Source organism: Strix uralensis, chromosome 6 (genome assembly GCF_047716275.1).
Source record: "Strix uralensis isolate ZFMK-TIS-50842 chromosome 6, bStrUra1, whole genome shotgun sequence".
NCBI classification, from domain to species: Eukaryota; Metazoa; Chordata; class Aves; order Strigiformes; family Strigidae; genus Strix; species Strix uralensis.
Window position 1 is genome coordinate 1,652,942 of NC_133977.1, and position 16,138 is coordinate 1,669,079.

A 16,138-nucleotide genomic window follows, 5' to 3' on the forward strand; every position below is an offset into this window, starting at 1 on the left:
ATCAGATGCCAACTGACCTGAAATTTTGCTAGCAAAGGAATGCAGCTTTTTTTTCCGTATGAAACATTCCACAGAAAAATGGTGAATTCTTTGGTTTTCCCTGTATTGTGACCTGACCTTGCTGTGATTTTTTTTTCTTTCTATTCTTTATATTTCAAAGGTGTAGATAAGAAACCTGGCCAGTTGCACTGAGTCTTTTAAAAAAAAAATTTCTGTACCGAAATAGTTAGTAGTCCAAGGCTAGAGAGGCAGTGCCTTTAACAGCGTTTTATAGTGGCAGTATGTGATAGCCAGAGGCGACTCTGTTTGAAAATAGAGGAGCAACCTCATTGCAAAGGAAACTGAAGAGCTAATTAAGGGAAGGAGAAGTTATTTATGGTGCATTGTGTAATTGTTTACTATTTCAGATATATCTGTAAGCATTTTCAATGCTATCGTAACTTTATATTCATTCTCTTGCACTTTTATTACCTTAAATTTTCTTAAATTACATGAACACGTGTTCATCGAATTGCAAAAATGGAAGATTTTTAGGAAGTTTTAATGGGCCTGGGATGCACATACTCAGGTATTATATGGAATATGTTCATAACAAAGTGCTTTCTTTGCAAAATTGTCCTTTAACAAGAATAGGGTTGCAGCAGCTGGAACAAACGACATACCAAGAGATTCACTTTGTATTAGGAGAGCAAACTGAATGTTTGAAATGTCCTTGTCATTGACCACTTGATCTTTCAACCTTCATTGTGCTTTTCATTTAATTCTTAAATTTTTATGGAGATGGAATAATTTAAAACTTCTAGGGAATTACACTGCTTCTCATTTCCATTACATTTGACAATGACATTGTAAGTTATGTTCCCAGCAATTACCTTGCGTGGTTCTTAAGTTCAAAAGGTATTAAGTTCAAAGCTTGAGACCTTTGATCCAAGCAGAACAAAGAGTAGCAGAAGATGGTTTATGATGATTTAATTATCTTTAAAACAGATTATATTCATCAAGCTGAAGAGAGCTTAAAGAAAAATGATGGAAGAACTAACTTTAGCTTAACGTGCTTTAGTTATCCAATGTGTATTGCAAGTAATGGAGAGGGGGGCGGTGGTAATTCACAAAAATCCTTGAGAAGTTTTGATCACTGAATCTTTTAGGTTGGCAGGAACTTTATGAGATCATTTAGTCCAATGTCCCTGCTTGAGCAGGGTCAGCTAGAGCAGGTTTCCCAAGACCATACGCAATTGAGTTTTGAGTATCTCTAAGGATGGAAACTCTATAACGTCTATGGGCAACCTGTTCACGTGTTTGACCACCCTCACAGTAAAAAATATGTTTTCTTGTGTTCATAAGGAATTTCATGTGTTTTAATTTGTGCCCCCTGCCTGTTGTCCAGTCACCTGTGAGTTCAACCATCAGGCCCCATGGAGTTATGTATGTCCAGGTTTTCTTAAGTGCTCCCTAAGCCTGGTGGTCCTCCACCAACGGTAAGTCTTCCTTGCTTCAGATTTTCCCTCTGGTCTCAGGGGCTTGGGATTCCTGAAGGACATTTTTATTAGTAAAGAAGGCATTATGTGCCGTAGCCTTTTCTGTGTCATTTGTCACCAGGTCCCTTCCGCCATTCAGCAGTGGGCTCATGATTTCCCTAGTCTTCCTCTTTTCTTTCTTGATGCCTTTCATGTCCCTTGCCAGATTCAACTCCAGGTTGGCTTTGGCTTTCTTAACACTATATGTACAAGATCAGATGGCAACTCTTTACTCTTCCTGGGTCACCTGTCCTGCTTCCAACTCTTGTACACTGCCTATTTATATCTTGTGTTCAGTTAGGAACTCCTTGCTCATCCATGCAGACCTCCTGCAGCCCGTGCTTGATTTCTCACTTGTTGGGGTGGACCTTTCTTGAGCTTGTAGAATCCTTGAGTATCAGCCAGCTCTCCTGGACCCCTCTAATCTCCAGGACTGTACCCCATGGGACTCTTCCAAGCCTGAAGAGGCCAAAGTCTGCTCTCCTGAAATCCAGGGCTGTGGCCCTGCTTTTTGCCCTGTTCCCTCCTCTTCGGATCTTCAACTCTACCATCTCATGGTCACTGCAGCCAGTGCTGCTTCTGTGACTTCCACATCTCCCGGTAGTCATTCCTTGTTTGTAAGTTTCAGGTCCAGGAGAACACCTTCCTTGTTGACATCTTGATCACCTGTGTCAGGAATTCATCATCAATGCACTCAAATCTCCTAGATTGCTTGAGCCCTGCTGTCCCGTCCTTCCAGCAGATAGCAGAGTGGTTAAAGTCCCCCTGGTTAAAGACCAGGACCTCTGAAAGTGAGGCTTCTTTTGGGTGTTTGAAGAAAGCCTCATCTATTTCTACCTGACCAGGAGGTCCACAGCAGTTTACCTACTACAAGAGCGCTCATCTTGGTCTGTTCACTTATCTTGACATTTAAGCTCTTCACGGAATCACAGAATCATCTCAGTTGGAAAAGACCTTGAAGATCCTCCAGTCCAACCATGAACCTGACACTGACCATTCCCAGCTCCACCAGATCCCTCAGCGCTGGGTCAGCCTGACTCTTCAACCCCTCCAGGGATGGGGACTCCCCCCCTGCCCTGGGCAGCCCATTCCAACGCCCAACAACCCCTTCTGCAAAGAAATCCTTCCTAAGAGCCAGTCTAACCCTGCCCTGGCGCAGCTTGAGGCCATTCCCTCTTGTCCTATGGCTTGTTACTTCATTAAAGAGAATCATTCCCAGCTCTCTGCACTCCCCATCTGGACTGGGGTGTCATTTGACTGACTCCAGATCCATACCAAGGCACAGAGCCCCATGCATTCCTGCTTATCCTTCACATAAAGGGCAACTTCCCCTCCTCACCTTCCTAAAAAGCCTATATCCCTCCATCATAGCACCCTAGTCGTGTGAGCTATCCCACCAAGTGCCCATGGTCCCAGGGAGGTTGTAGCCCTGTAACGGCACACAGACTTCTAAATTTCCTGTTTGTCTCCTAGCGTAGAAACATTTGAGAGGCACTCAAGCATACTGATTCCCTGGGCTTGAGACCTTCCCCTTCAGACCATTCTGCAGGCGCTTCCTTCTCTACATGCCTGCGCTCAAAGGATGCCTCTTCAGCTCTTGTTTGTTGAATGGTGTGTCCTTTCTGCTCACACCACCCCAAGGCCCTTGGCCCATCTCCCCTGTCCTCAGCTTCCTTAGCTGCTTGTTGAGGAGCCACTCCCTCCCCTGTTGTTTCAGGTTTAAAGCTCTGACTACGAGCTTGGCCAGCCTGTTGGCAATGGTACTTTTTCCCTGTTTAGTCAGGTGGATCACATCTCTTCCAAGAAACTGTTGACTCTCAAAGACAGTTCCACGGCTGTAGAAACCAAAACTCACTTGCCAACAGCAGCTAGTTGTTGATCAGTATGAAAATATTGCCTCTTGTTACTAAGAGGGATGGGACTGCACTCCCCATCTCTACTGGGGGAGTCACTTGAACCCCAGAGGGTCTTGACTTAAGCTTCTAGGAAAGATAATGCCCGTCTGCATGTTCTGCTCCTTTCAGGAGTCCAGACATCCGAAACGCAATAATCCACAAAGCACTGGCCCTGTGTCCCAGTCCTTCAATGCTCCATTTTTACAAGCTTTGAGCTCCAGTTATTTGAGATCCTCTGCTGTAGCTATAAACAACCTCTTGCCATCCTTGCTGTGATACTTGCAGGCAATTAAACCTTTATATTACCTTTGTCTGCCGAAATCTGCTTTGTATAGGTTTGCTTAAGTTATATGGCAGAGCCTCTCTTTCTACATTTAGGGAAAAAGGCTTAGTTTCAGGTTTGAGCCACTGTTCTTCAAAGAGCAAGTTACTTACAAGTAGTCACTCATTCTGCATGTGTTCAATAACCATGTTTTGATTTAGCTTTATTAGATTTAAAATCAATATTGCTTTTCATACCAATGACCTAATCCTTATTAAAGCTCTGCCCTGACAACTTTCAGAGTTCAGCAGTTTCTTTATAAGCCTATAAAACTGGTACAGCCTGAGCTCTTGTAAAGAAAGGAAATTGATTTATTTACCTACGCTGGATTTAAAAACAGTCCACTTTTTTTTTGTTGTTCCAAATAATCATAAGCAGTCTGAGCTGAGAACTGTGAATTTTATCTCGCCAATGAACTTTCAAAAAGTCTGAGCCTGTGTGAATGATGGTGAAAATTATACTGTTCCCTTTGTTCTAGCAGCTGCTTTCAGAGGAGTTCACTATCTCTGGTTAGGAAGGTCCGATTAGAATGATGCTGCTCTTGCAGTTTGCATCTGTACAGATGCTGTAAGTTGAGTCTTCTCAGTTTTCTCCTAAATACATAAGAATGCAAGTTTCAGAGGAATCTTTTTAAGATGGCCTCTCACTTAACAGATAAAATTCAGGGGGTGATTCAAGAAGAAGCTGGGCAAACAAGGTAGCAGAAACCCTCTTAGAGAGTTTGCGTGTCTCTTACTCTTTTTCAGAATTTAATTGCCAAATATATTGATGGTTATGCAGCTTCTGTGTGGGTTTGTGAATGGAGTAGCCTCCATAAGTGTGCAGGCACAAGAGGCTCTTATTTATTCAGAGGGAAAATCAAGTGCAAAATGCAGGGGCCACCATTACTTGGGACACAGGATTTCATAGCACTTAAGGTTAACCTGACCTTTCCCTTGAGTGGTTGTTTTGGACCTAGTTTATAAGATAAAAGCTGTAATTCACAATTGCTCTTTTCATGAAGCTGGTTCTTTGTGGAGAACAGAGTGAACATTACCTGTGATGAGTTACATTTTGTTTATTGGTTAACCTACGTGTTGTTTACAGATTATATCAAAACCCAACGAACCAGCTCGCCAGCATGAAAGCCACCCTGAGGAGACAGAAGAAGAGTTGCGGGAACACCAAGCCCTTTTGGAGGAGCCATACAGTGACAGAGTCGCAAGCCAAAAGGAGGCCTCAGGGCTGGCCAATGTGGTGCAAGTGAAGCAAGAACCCATCGAGAGTGATGAGGAGGAAGCAGAGCCGCAGCAGGAGCTGGAGTCTGGGCAGAGGCAGGCCGAGCAGGAGCTGCTCTTCCGTCAGGTGAGCTCCCAGAATATCAGGTTTGGGACTTGATTCTTTGTAGAATCACAGAATCATCTCGGTTGGAAAGGACCTTGAAGATCATCTAGTCCAGCCATGAACCTCACCCTGACCGTTCCCAACTCCACCAGATCCCTCAGCGCTGGCTCAACCCGACTCTTCAACCCCTCCAGGGATGGGGACTCCCCCCCTGCCCTGGGCAGCCCATTCCAACGCCCAACAACCCCTTCTGCAAAGAAATACTTCCTAAGAGCCAGTCTGACCCTGCCCTGGCGCAGCTTGAGGCCATTCCTTCTTGTCCTGGCGCTTGTTCCTTGGCTCAAGAGACTCATCCCCCCTCTCTGCACCCTCTTTTCAGGGAGTTGTAGAGGGCCATGAGGTCTCCCCTCAGCCTCCTCTTCTCCAGACTAAACCCCCCCAGTTCCCTCAGCCACTCCCCATCAGACCTGTGCTCCAGACCCTGCACCAGCTCCGTTGCCCTTCTCTGGACACGTTCGAGTCATTCAATGGCCTTTTTGGAGTGAGGGGCCCAAAACTGAACCCACTCATCGAGGTGCGGCCTCACCAGTGCCGAGCACAGGGGTAAGATCCCTTCCCTGTCCCTGCTGGCCACACTAGTGCTGATACAAGCCAGGATGCCATTGGCCTTCTTGGCCACCTGGGCACACTGCTGGCTCCTGTTCAGCCGGCTGGCAATCAACCCCCCCAGGTCCCTCTCTGACTGGCAGCTCTCCAGCCACTCCTCCCCAAGCCTGTAGCGCTGCTGGGGGTTGTTGTGGCCCAAGGGCAGCACCGGGCATTTGGCCTTATTGAAGATTGTTTGATTCTTGGTAGTCACCTTATACTACTCTTAAGGGGGACAAGCTAGGGAGAACCAGCTCCTGAGAATTTCCTACATAAAGAAACCTGCGCATAAAATCAGTGCCAGCCTTCCCTGGAGTCACTGTCAGCTCAGAAGTAACAGGGAGGAGAATCTGGATCACCTGCACAAAACACAATGTGTTTGCAGCCACTGAACCAGTTTCTGTTTGTTTCTTTGGGCAGACAAAGTGTGTCTTAACATTTTTGAGCACTAAATGCTAGCAGAGGATTTTATGTTTTAAAACCAATTGACTTGCCCCAGTGAAGGGCTGGATAAGGGATCGAAGGATGAGGTTCGTTGGAGGGGATTCCTTTTTCACAACTGGAGATCCCAGAGATTGCAGCTGTGCTCACTTTGGAGAGTAAACACCAGAGGCTTGTGGATTGCAAGTAATAAATCCAGTAACAACGTAGCATAGCATAATCTTCCCCAGTTATATGGCAGTCTCCCAAAAGCTGTCTGTTGTGGTAGCAATAATGAAGGTGAGAAGGTTGCAGTTCTCTTAAGGCATCAGTGCTCTGCTTATCTTTGCAGCCCTTAGCACTCAGCATCTGACTGTACCTACAGCCGTGTGTAACCCCCGCATGGGATCTGCAGCCAAGAGCAGATTGCTGTAGCCATGCCAGGGTGTAGCTCTCTGAGAAAATCCACAGCCCTTGGCTAGGGAAAACGGACTTGTGCCAGGTTTGCAGTTGCAGTGTCTGTGAATCAGGTGCAAATCGGTTGATCCCTGTAGTCATTTGCATCTCCCTGCTCACTGCCATCTCCCTAGCACTGCGGAGCTGACTCGCGTGTCCCCAGTGAATGTCACTGGCTGGTGTTGCTCAGAGACTACATTTTTGGTTCCTTATTGAGCAGCATTATCTTCATAACGGTGCTGCCTTGGAAGATCAGTGCCGTTGCCACCCATGCTGGTGCAAACTGTTATTTGACTTATATTTATATACGTATAAATATTAATATATTTTATATATTTGATTTAACTTTAAAAACCCTTCTATGAAGGCACCACGCAGACTTTCAGCAAGTGCCTGCTTCTTTTCCCCGCAGCAAGCCCTTCTGTTGGAGCAGCAACGCATTCACCAGCTGAGAAACTACCAGGCATCGCTGGAGGCAGCTGGCATGCCTGTCTCTTTCGGAGGGCATCGGCCTCTGTCCCGTGCACAGTCCTCGCCCGCCTCGGCCACCTTCCCAATGTCCGTTCAGGAGCCACCCACTAAGCCAAGGTTCACAACAGGTAACATTTTGGGGCACTGGAGGCTGAAGCGGTGGGGCTGTGGTTACCATTTTGCCTTATGTTGTGCTTTTCTACCCTGGCCCTGCCTCTCAGCTGCATTTGGGGACTCCGTAATATCCTGTCTTCTTCAAGGATAAGATTCAGTTGTCTTGCACCCTGTTGTCCTGCTTGTCCCTTCCCCAGAAGGACAGACACCCTACGGTCCAGACAGAAAATAAACTGCAAAAAATCAATAGAAGCACAGCACAGTACTTTAATTATGTATCTCCAGAAAAAAAGGACGAGTCATATGCTGTGACAAAGCTGATTTAGATGCAAAGCAGAGAGAGGCAATGTTATTGAAAAAGGACAGCATGCCAAATGCAGTATCTGTTGGCTGTATTTTCTGCACCTTCTCCAGTCCCTATGCAATCTCATGCCATAAGTTATCCACTCCGGGCTCTGTGCCAGCCTACCCCTCCTTCTGTAACACAATCTCTGCCCAGGAGTCTGTGCCTGTAGGTTAGGAAAAATGAGGTGAGTTGATTATTTCAAGTTGTCTTGAGCAGACAAACAGACAGAAGAGTGTTTTCTTACCTGTTCAGTCTTCATCTCGAAGGAAAATTATGAGTGCATAATTTTTATGAGTGCATTATGAGTACACGTGTCAAGTGAAAACCAGAAGTGCAAAGAAGGTGTTAATCTCCCCACGAAGATTAAAGGCAAAAAATAATTGTTCTTCCTGAATCCTGACAACCAACTTTTTTCCACCCAAATCCTTTCTGTCTATTCAGTAGCCTTAGTAACAGATGAAAGTAAAATTATGTGCAACTTTTCAAGTCCTATGCCGGGTGATTAGGCGGACTTATTTTGAAGTCCGCCTTCTTCCCCAAATGTCAAGCTCTATTTTGTGAATGAACATTTTGCAATGTGATGTGTGCCCTGGGAAAAGGAAGGGGGGAAAAAAATCCAGAACGCCCAAGTAAGAGCAACTCATGATTTTGTTTCTCTTTCACTTACCCGTTTATTCTTATTTAACCCACACTTTCTGCATCATTAAAATCAGCCCTGTGAATCGGGTTTATTTTCAGACACTGATGGTGTAGTAATAGTGATGTTTCAAATACAACTTTGTTCTTCAGTTGCTAGCTGCAGGGTAGGAAGCATGTGCGATCAGCTCTGTAAAAGCTCAAGCAGTATCTCATTTTTGCAAATCATCCCTTTAAGTCCCTATTTGTTGTTAATATTGAAACCTTAAATTTCAGCAAAACTGTTACTTCTAATGCAACCAGTTAGAGCAAGATTATTCTAGATTTTAGCTTTTGCCAACGGTGCAAAGAAGGGTAGTCTCCTGGCTCATGTTCAAACCAGATGAAACTTGAGCATCTAATACACTTAGACCCAAACCTTGTTGCTTGAAAAACAAGGAAGCCTGGCCCTGCTTTAAGAGATTATGCATTCCCTCTCTTCCTTCCCTTCTCCTCTGGTATTTAAGTTGCATTGTCGATCGTATGCAAGACTCTGAACATACAATAACATTTCCTACCAGAGGATAGAAGTTTGACTCAGATATATGCCTCTGAATTTCATTTAAAATTACAGGTAACGGTAAGAATGTAGATTTTGAGAATTCTGCTGCTTTGAAAAGACACTGTTATTACGATGTTATGATTTATTTCCCTTGGAGGCGGGTTTTAAACCAAAAAAGGAAGCGGCTTAAACTAAGAATATCACATTGCTTTTATCCAGTACAGTGATATGAAGAGTGCTTAGTGTAGTTCACCTGTAAAATATCGTTTTCACAGCATTTGTCCGTGTTAGGACTCCAAGGGCTTGATTTTTCCCTTGCCTTCTGTCTCGTGCTGTTCTCTACATTTATGCTAGGTGAACGGAGTAGGAAAAACACAATAAAGTGCTGTCAAGGGAGGAAGCGTTTGGCATTCACTGACACTAATAAAGGTGCAAAGCAGAAAAGGGGAGACCTTTATACTGGTCCTATAGTTTAATTAACCATCACTATCTGCTTAACAGTGGCAGGAAAAAAGAGCCTATGCTATGGGCATGCAAGCACAGCGAGGAAGGGCAGGCGTTTCAGCTGCTGAGCATGTGTGTGCAAGTTAGATTGCTAATGTTTTCTTGAAGTTGTCCACGGTGTGTCGGAAATTGTGGTTTTGGAGGTGGATACTAAAGCTTAATCACTAGGATTGAACTATTCTTTGAAAGGCAGGAAATTAAAGTCTTGGGTATTTTTCAAAACAAGCAGTGCTGAAGTGCATCAGGCTGCTGCTTCTCTAGGAAAATCCATCTGTTTGATAAGTGGCTGCTTTGGAGATTGATCCTAACACAATTATGCGCTTTGGATTTCAGAGGAATTAAGATTTGAATGGTTGAGATCATTTTGTGAGAGGGCTGGAAAAAACAAACCTCATTCAGTGGCCCTAATGAAGTCAACCGTGATCGCTAAACACGAATGTGGCTCTTAAGAGATCAGTTATTGTCCAAGAGACAAAGGAATTGTTCATCACTTTCATGTTCAGGATATTATATAGAAAACACTAACGCTTTCTTTGGACAGAATTAGGACCAGACAGCTTAAAATTCTGGGTTTTATGTATAATTTATTTTCCTGTCTCTATCAGTGACCGATACCTGAGACTTCAAAGGTATAGGGAAAGAACAACATAATACACCTCTCAAACATGTGCATTACTCCACATGAAAGTGAAAACAGTGCCCTTCCTGACTTCTTCAAGCGATCAGTTTTATGTCCTGAAGCATGACACTTAATTTTCCTTCCGACTAGCATACAAAAGAAAGCTAGTCCTTGAACTTGCCCTCACTAGCACAAGTAGCCCCCTTGACTTTAATGAATACTTCTGCGTGCACTGTTCTACACACTTGAATAAGACTTCTGAGGTTAGGCCATTAATTTGCATAGCTCCAATTATCCAGTCTCTGATCTCCTGTAAAAATGGTTCCACAAATTATTCTGATGTTCTGCATTAAAGTATTTTTCATTTCTGATGAAGGCATTTATTCTCTCCTGTGCAGAGCAATATAATTATCTGAGCCTCAAATCATATGTTTGTTCTGCCAAGAAAAGCGAGTTGGTTATGCTTTAGTGCTGACCTTTAAAAATGATTGTTCTCATGTCTTTAAGAGTATTGCTTCCAGCACCACTTAATTTAACTTGTAATGGCCAATGTAGTTTTGTATTTTAAGCTTAAATTGCCAAGCTCTCCTTTGTGTGTGTGTGTCTTCATCTGAGTGTCCCCAGCCGCAGGAAGGAACTTGAAACAGAATCACAGAATCATCGAGGTTGGAAAAGACCTTGAAGCTCCTCCAGTCCAACCATGAACCTCACACTGACCGTTCTCAACTCCACCAGATCCCTCAGCGCTGGGTCAACCCGCTGTTGTTGTTCCCTTCTTTCCAGTGGTTTAGTTTTTAAAAAAGAGAAACGTTGAGTGACGTGTGATTACAGTACGGAAGAACTTCATTGAGGGACTTGTGTTATCACTGAGTCATGGGGGAAGCTGAAATTATACAGATCAACCAAATTCTAGAAACCCCCCTGTAGCCTCCATTAACAAATAGAGATGAGTAGGCATCCTACCACGCCATTTTCTGAAAACCTTTTCTTTAACCCTTTCGTCTACCTACATTGAATAGTCTCAGTTACCAAAACCCATTTTAGGTGTTTGCATGGATTTTAAACACGTGTAGCTTTCCAGCGCTTGCAGGTGCAGATGAGGAGGTGCTGGTCTGTGTGGCTGGGGATCTCACCCACAGCTGCCTGTGTTTGCTGTCATCGGTGCAGTGCTCTCAGCTGACACCGAGTAGGATGAGCTGATAAATACCACTGCCTGCTTCTGAGCTGACACCAAACTTCCTCCAGAAAAAACTGGGAGATACCTGGCAGATGTGCTGTGCTGTAGGGAGACAAGGGAAGAACAGAAGTATATAAGGTCGATGCAAAAAGCTGTTTTTTCATTTGCATGGCTTCTGCCCTACCAGGCTCTAGGGTTACCCAGGTACAAAAAGAGAGAACGACACAGAGATTTTTAATCCAGCTAGGCATTGCTTTATCTGTGTACCTAGAATTGCATCATGATAGTTTTCCAGGAGTTACTATTTAAAGCTTAAAGACTTGGGAGAAACACCCTTTAAAAAGAAACTTGCAACACAGACTCACCCATCGAGTATTTAAATGGTCTAAGACCCCTTTAAACTTTGCAGTGCAATCAGGATCATTCACTGTCAGGTTATGCCCAGCTCCCAAGTAGCAAAAAGATTTGTTAGAGCAACAGCATTAAGCATCGTCTGGGCATCCAGGAGGTGAGCAAGAAGAGGTTGATTAAAAAACACTACTTGAAAATGCTTGATTTTTTTTCCACAAACTTACAAAGGTATGGCATGAACTAGCCTCAGATTTATCTCCAGGTTGGAGTGTCCTTTGCAAATGAGGTGCAGCTTCGTGTTCATAGCTTTCCTGTATTATATTTTACTTTTCCCACCTCCGTTAGTGAATTCTCTGATGAACTCTCCTGCCTGGGGTCCATGCAGTGTGGTTTCCCATTGCCCTTCTCTTTGGCCATCACCTGAAGGCCTCAACTGCACCATCTTTTAGTCCTTGGTGTCTAAGGTCGATGCCCTCAGAGGGTGCAGTCCTGGCCCTGCAGAGTGCCCATGGACAGAAGGGAACCAGGGTTGCACCCAGGCAGGTCAGCAGCTATCTGATGAATGACTTGCTGCTTGTACTTCTTTTTGTTTAAATTCAAGGCTGGTTGTTAACTGTGAATATATATATGTGTGTGTGTTGAATAGATATGCATGCAGTTTTTGGCTTTAAATCTATAAAGCCTAGTTGTAGTCCCTGTAGATATGTCTGGAAATCAGAGAAGGCAGAACCACTTTCCTTTTTTTAATATGAATGATTAGCCAAATCTAGTGCAGTCCCGTATGGTCTAGGAGGACATCTGCATGGGGTTCTTTTGGGTAACAAATACTTTGTCAAAATGCATGATGTCCCCTCAAGATGAGTTTCCTTCAAAAATAAATCAACCTAAGGCAAGGTTGCTGCAGACCTTGCACTAGTTTAAATGAACTCGGACTGGGGAGTTCTCATGGACAGCCAGCCTTACCACTGGGCTACAACTTCTTCTCAGGTGACATTTACAGTGCTTGCCTTTGCCCAGCAGCTCCTGATGAAGTTTGATGCTGTGAATCAAACATGGGAGACCTCTACAGAGCTTTGCAGCATGATCTTCTTTAACTGAACTTTGGCTAACCCAAAGGCAGTCAATTAACCAGTGCTATGTTCTCTTCCTAGAACTGAATGTGGTTTGGGTTTTGTTGTTTTTTTTTTCCTTTGCACTCACCTACAGCAAAGTGAGGAACTGCCTGATACCTCCCCTAAGGCTGAATACCTGAAAGTGTCAGTGCCAGGGTTTGCCTCAGAGGGGAAAGCTAAATTTTTCAGTGGCAGAACATGTCTACACTCAGTCAAAAGGTGTGATTGGAGCTCAAGCCAAGCTTGGGTACGTGCAGCAGCACGATGCACAGCTCCAGGCTGTGTGTCCATCTGTGTTCTCGGAGTCTGGTTTCTTACAAGCCCTTTTGAACTCCATGCAGTTGCAAATTGTGCTGTTTATCTGCTCCAGAACTGGCTGCATGAAAGCTCCTTGAGCTGTGTTCATGCCACCCACCACAGCATAGGTGTGCTTGTCTGGGATTTCAGAGGAGCGATGCTGCTTGGAGTGCAGACCCTTTAACATCAGGATCTGGGAATACCTCCTGCCTTTGCTGCTAATTCAAAGGCTTTGGATTCCCATCAAGGTCTTTGATTTGCAACTTCATACTGTGCTTTCAGACAGATATTTCTTGCAAGAAACCTTACTACTTGGGGGGAAAAAAAGTTCAACCCCTTTTGTTCTGTTTTCTGGAGCTTGTGGCTGAGGGGAAGGGTAGATTTAAACATTTAACTCTTTTGCTTGAGTGGAAAAAAAAAAAAAAGGTCTTTTGTCACTGGGACTGCATAGCTGTGGAGGACCTGCTGTTTTCCTCCAGTGGAACATTGGCTATGAAATCATAACTCCCCTTCCAAAAACATACCCGGGCAACTCTGGAGCATGAATCAAAGTCTCCTACACTGTTGTCATGCCATAAATACTTGGTAATGCAAGGGGATTTAGCTGCCTGACTCCCACGTTCAAATGAAACAACACTGCTAAATACCTACATATCGTGCTGAATAATTATGCCCAAGTGTGTGCTAATAGCCTTAATTAGCATGTTGTCAAATAATGTTGATGCAAAGACTTCAGCACAAACTATTTTATGAAGCACGGTGCCTGCTAACGACTTATTCCTTATGGTTTTTAATCCCAAGCCCTGGAGTCATTTTAGCAGCAATTATAAAAGTACCCAGCAGAAAAGTTGCGAGTCGGTCCCCTCCTAGATCACATTCCTATGCTGGCACCTCTGTATTCATGCTGATGCTTTCAGTTGTCACCTTCTTCTGTCACTCTCACACTTTCAGCCTGCAGAGATGTTGGTGACTAATTTCTTTACCAGATCCGTTGAGGATTTCCAGAGGAAGGGATCCTTGCAGGTTTGATGCTGTCTCAGCATCTTGGATTTTCATTTCATAGAGCCCTGTGACTCCTGGTAAAACACACAGTCTTTGTCTAAGAAGTGTTCAGTTGAATATAAAGTACTGTTGTAAAAAAAAAAAAAAAAAAAAAAAGGAGAGTTTTTTCCATATATCTGGCAAATTTTATTATTTTTTTTAACCGAGAGCAATTTTGTAACCTCTGCTGCAGGCCTTGTATATGACACCTTGATGCTGAAACACCAGTGTACCTGTGGAAACACCAACAGCCACCCAGAGCACGCGGGGAGGATCCAGAGCATCTGGTCCCGGCTCCAGGAGACGGGTCTCCGTGGCAAGTGTGAGGTAATAAAAATACCAGCAAAGGGGCAGATGAGGTGGTGGGCCTGGGAGAAAGGAAGAATTTGGATTTGTCTGGTCGATTCAACTGCTGGATTTATGAGCATTTTGTGGGGCTGATTTCTGGTCTTGACGGTAGCATATGTACCGAACCTGCAGCTCTGGCTGTTGACTTCTAGCTGGATGTGCAAACTTTATGCTGCATTCTGGCTTGAAATTTGTATAGCTCCAGCTGTTGGCAGCGTTTTGCCATTGTGGCCTGAATTTAATCCATTCCTAGGTGACTGCTTATGTTTGTGAGTGTGCGTCTGTCAGGGGTACTTTTCAAGCGATGTGATTTCATTGCATTGCAATGACTGTTAGAAATTTCATGAAACATTGGAGGATGCTCTTGCCTGATGTTGCAGTGAAGCTGCTTCTGTAATTTTCAGTCCTGTTCCCTATAAACTGGAAGTCTCTACCAAGAGTTGCGTTTTGAAGCAGCCAAAGATAAGAGCACAGCATAAAGTAGCCATGTTACTTGTTATCACTCCAATCATAACAACAAAAGCTGTGGAGCAACAAGTTTGTATTTCTGAGGTTTAATAACTTTATTACTCTTTGATAAATAATGGTCAACCTATGGTGAAGATACTGTAAAAAGAATGAGGGTAGGAGGATGTTACTAAGCACTATTCCATCACAGGAGGTTAAACTAACCTTATTGGACATAAATATTTTAAGAGCAAGGCAAACTAAGAGAAAAGCTTAGATACTAAAATACAAAGGCTAATGATTAATAATTGTGATTAATAGTAACTATTATTCATAACTAATAGCAGTGATAACTTAATGGTAGCGTGTGTTCATCAATTCTTTGAGCAGCTGAGGAAACTGAATCACACAGTATATTTGATTTATGTCAGCATCTGGCTAGAAATATTTTCTGAGCAATCAGGAAAGACATCCACGTGGTGGCAGCATTGCCATTGGCTAAAGTTCCCCGTTGTACCCTTATTTATCCCTGAAGAGAGTAAGGAAGAACTTCAAACCTGTTTCTGTCTATGGAGACCCATTTAACTGGATTTTGGGTTTATTATTTGGGACCAAAAAAAAAAAACCCACAACAAACACCAAGCACCCCACTGCTGTCTAGCTCCTCTGTTTAGAAGCAGGAGTTAAATTGTGCAGTGCTAATTGCCTTGTGTCCTAAATTTGTGTTACAGATGTTCTCTAGTGTGTCAGTTCTTCACTGCATGATCCCAGGCAACAGTTACTTTCCTTAATTTGGTATTTTCAGCTGCTCTCACAATTGGAGTTGTCACCTGCTTTCCACCTATGTTTCCCTTCTGACTCATCTTGACTGTTCCTTTTTCTGAAAACATAAATATGTGATGTTAGCTTCCTGCCTCAATCCCAGTGTTTTCTTCTCTGATGGCTTTCTTACGCCATTTCAGGATAACCAGCTGCTCCAATTGCACTTGCTTCTCTCTCTCGTTAGCTTTCCTGTTCCTTTACCCCCACCGTCTACTAGTCCTGCCCAGACCTGCGTTAAAGTTTCCTTCTTTATCTTAACTTTTCTCAGGGCCTTGATGGGCACAAGCTTTCCCTGTTTTTCCATCTTCTTCCTACGTTGTCACTTTTCTGTTCTTTGTAGGGTGTTTTCTGGAGCCACTCATTCACTTTCCAATGTCCTTGACCAATGTAATTCTTTTCCACGTTGCAAAGCCATTTGATCACTTCCCTGCCCTCAGAGTCTTTCTCGGTTGCAACCTGTCTTTATCAGTGAGCAGAGTGGAGAGCAATCAATATAGGGGTTTCCTTCAGTGAAGATTACCTTCACATCAGGTGGCAAGGGAATAGCTTTTGGCACGAGTGATCTCTGCTGCTAGGTTGGAGCATGGGCGTGAGCTGTTGGCATTGCCTGGGACAATGGACTTGTGTCCTGACCACAAGGACAGGAATGCTGTAGACTTACCATGTAGAAAGCTTCATTCTGTGGGACATACTCCGTGATAGGACTGATTTAGAAGGAATTTTGCAGTCTGGCC

The 16,138-nt window shown here is 43.9% G+C and overlaps 1 protein-coding gene across 5 annotated transcripts in view; it reads left to right on the plus strand.

The window, feature by feature from the left end:
- HDAC4 (histone deacetylase 4) overlaps positions 1-16,138 on the plus strand; it is a 270,539-nt gene that overhangs the window by 202,942 nt on the left and 51,459 nt on the right. For all 5 annotated transcript variants that reach the window (XM_074872456.1, XM_074872457.1, XM_074872453.1 and 2 more), the window contains exons 13-15: positions 4,821-5,078; positions 6,991-7,177; positions 13,981-14,114. In XM_074872456.1, the coding sequence (XP_074728557.1) occupies positions 4,821-5,078; positions 6,991-7,177; positions 13,981-14,114 (579 nt within the window). The remainder of the gene's footprint in view (positions 1-4,820; positions 5,079-6,990; positions 7,178-13,980; positions 14,115-16,138) is intronic.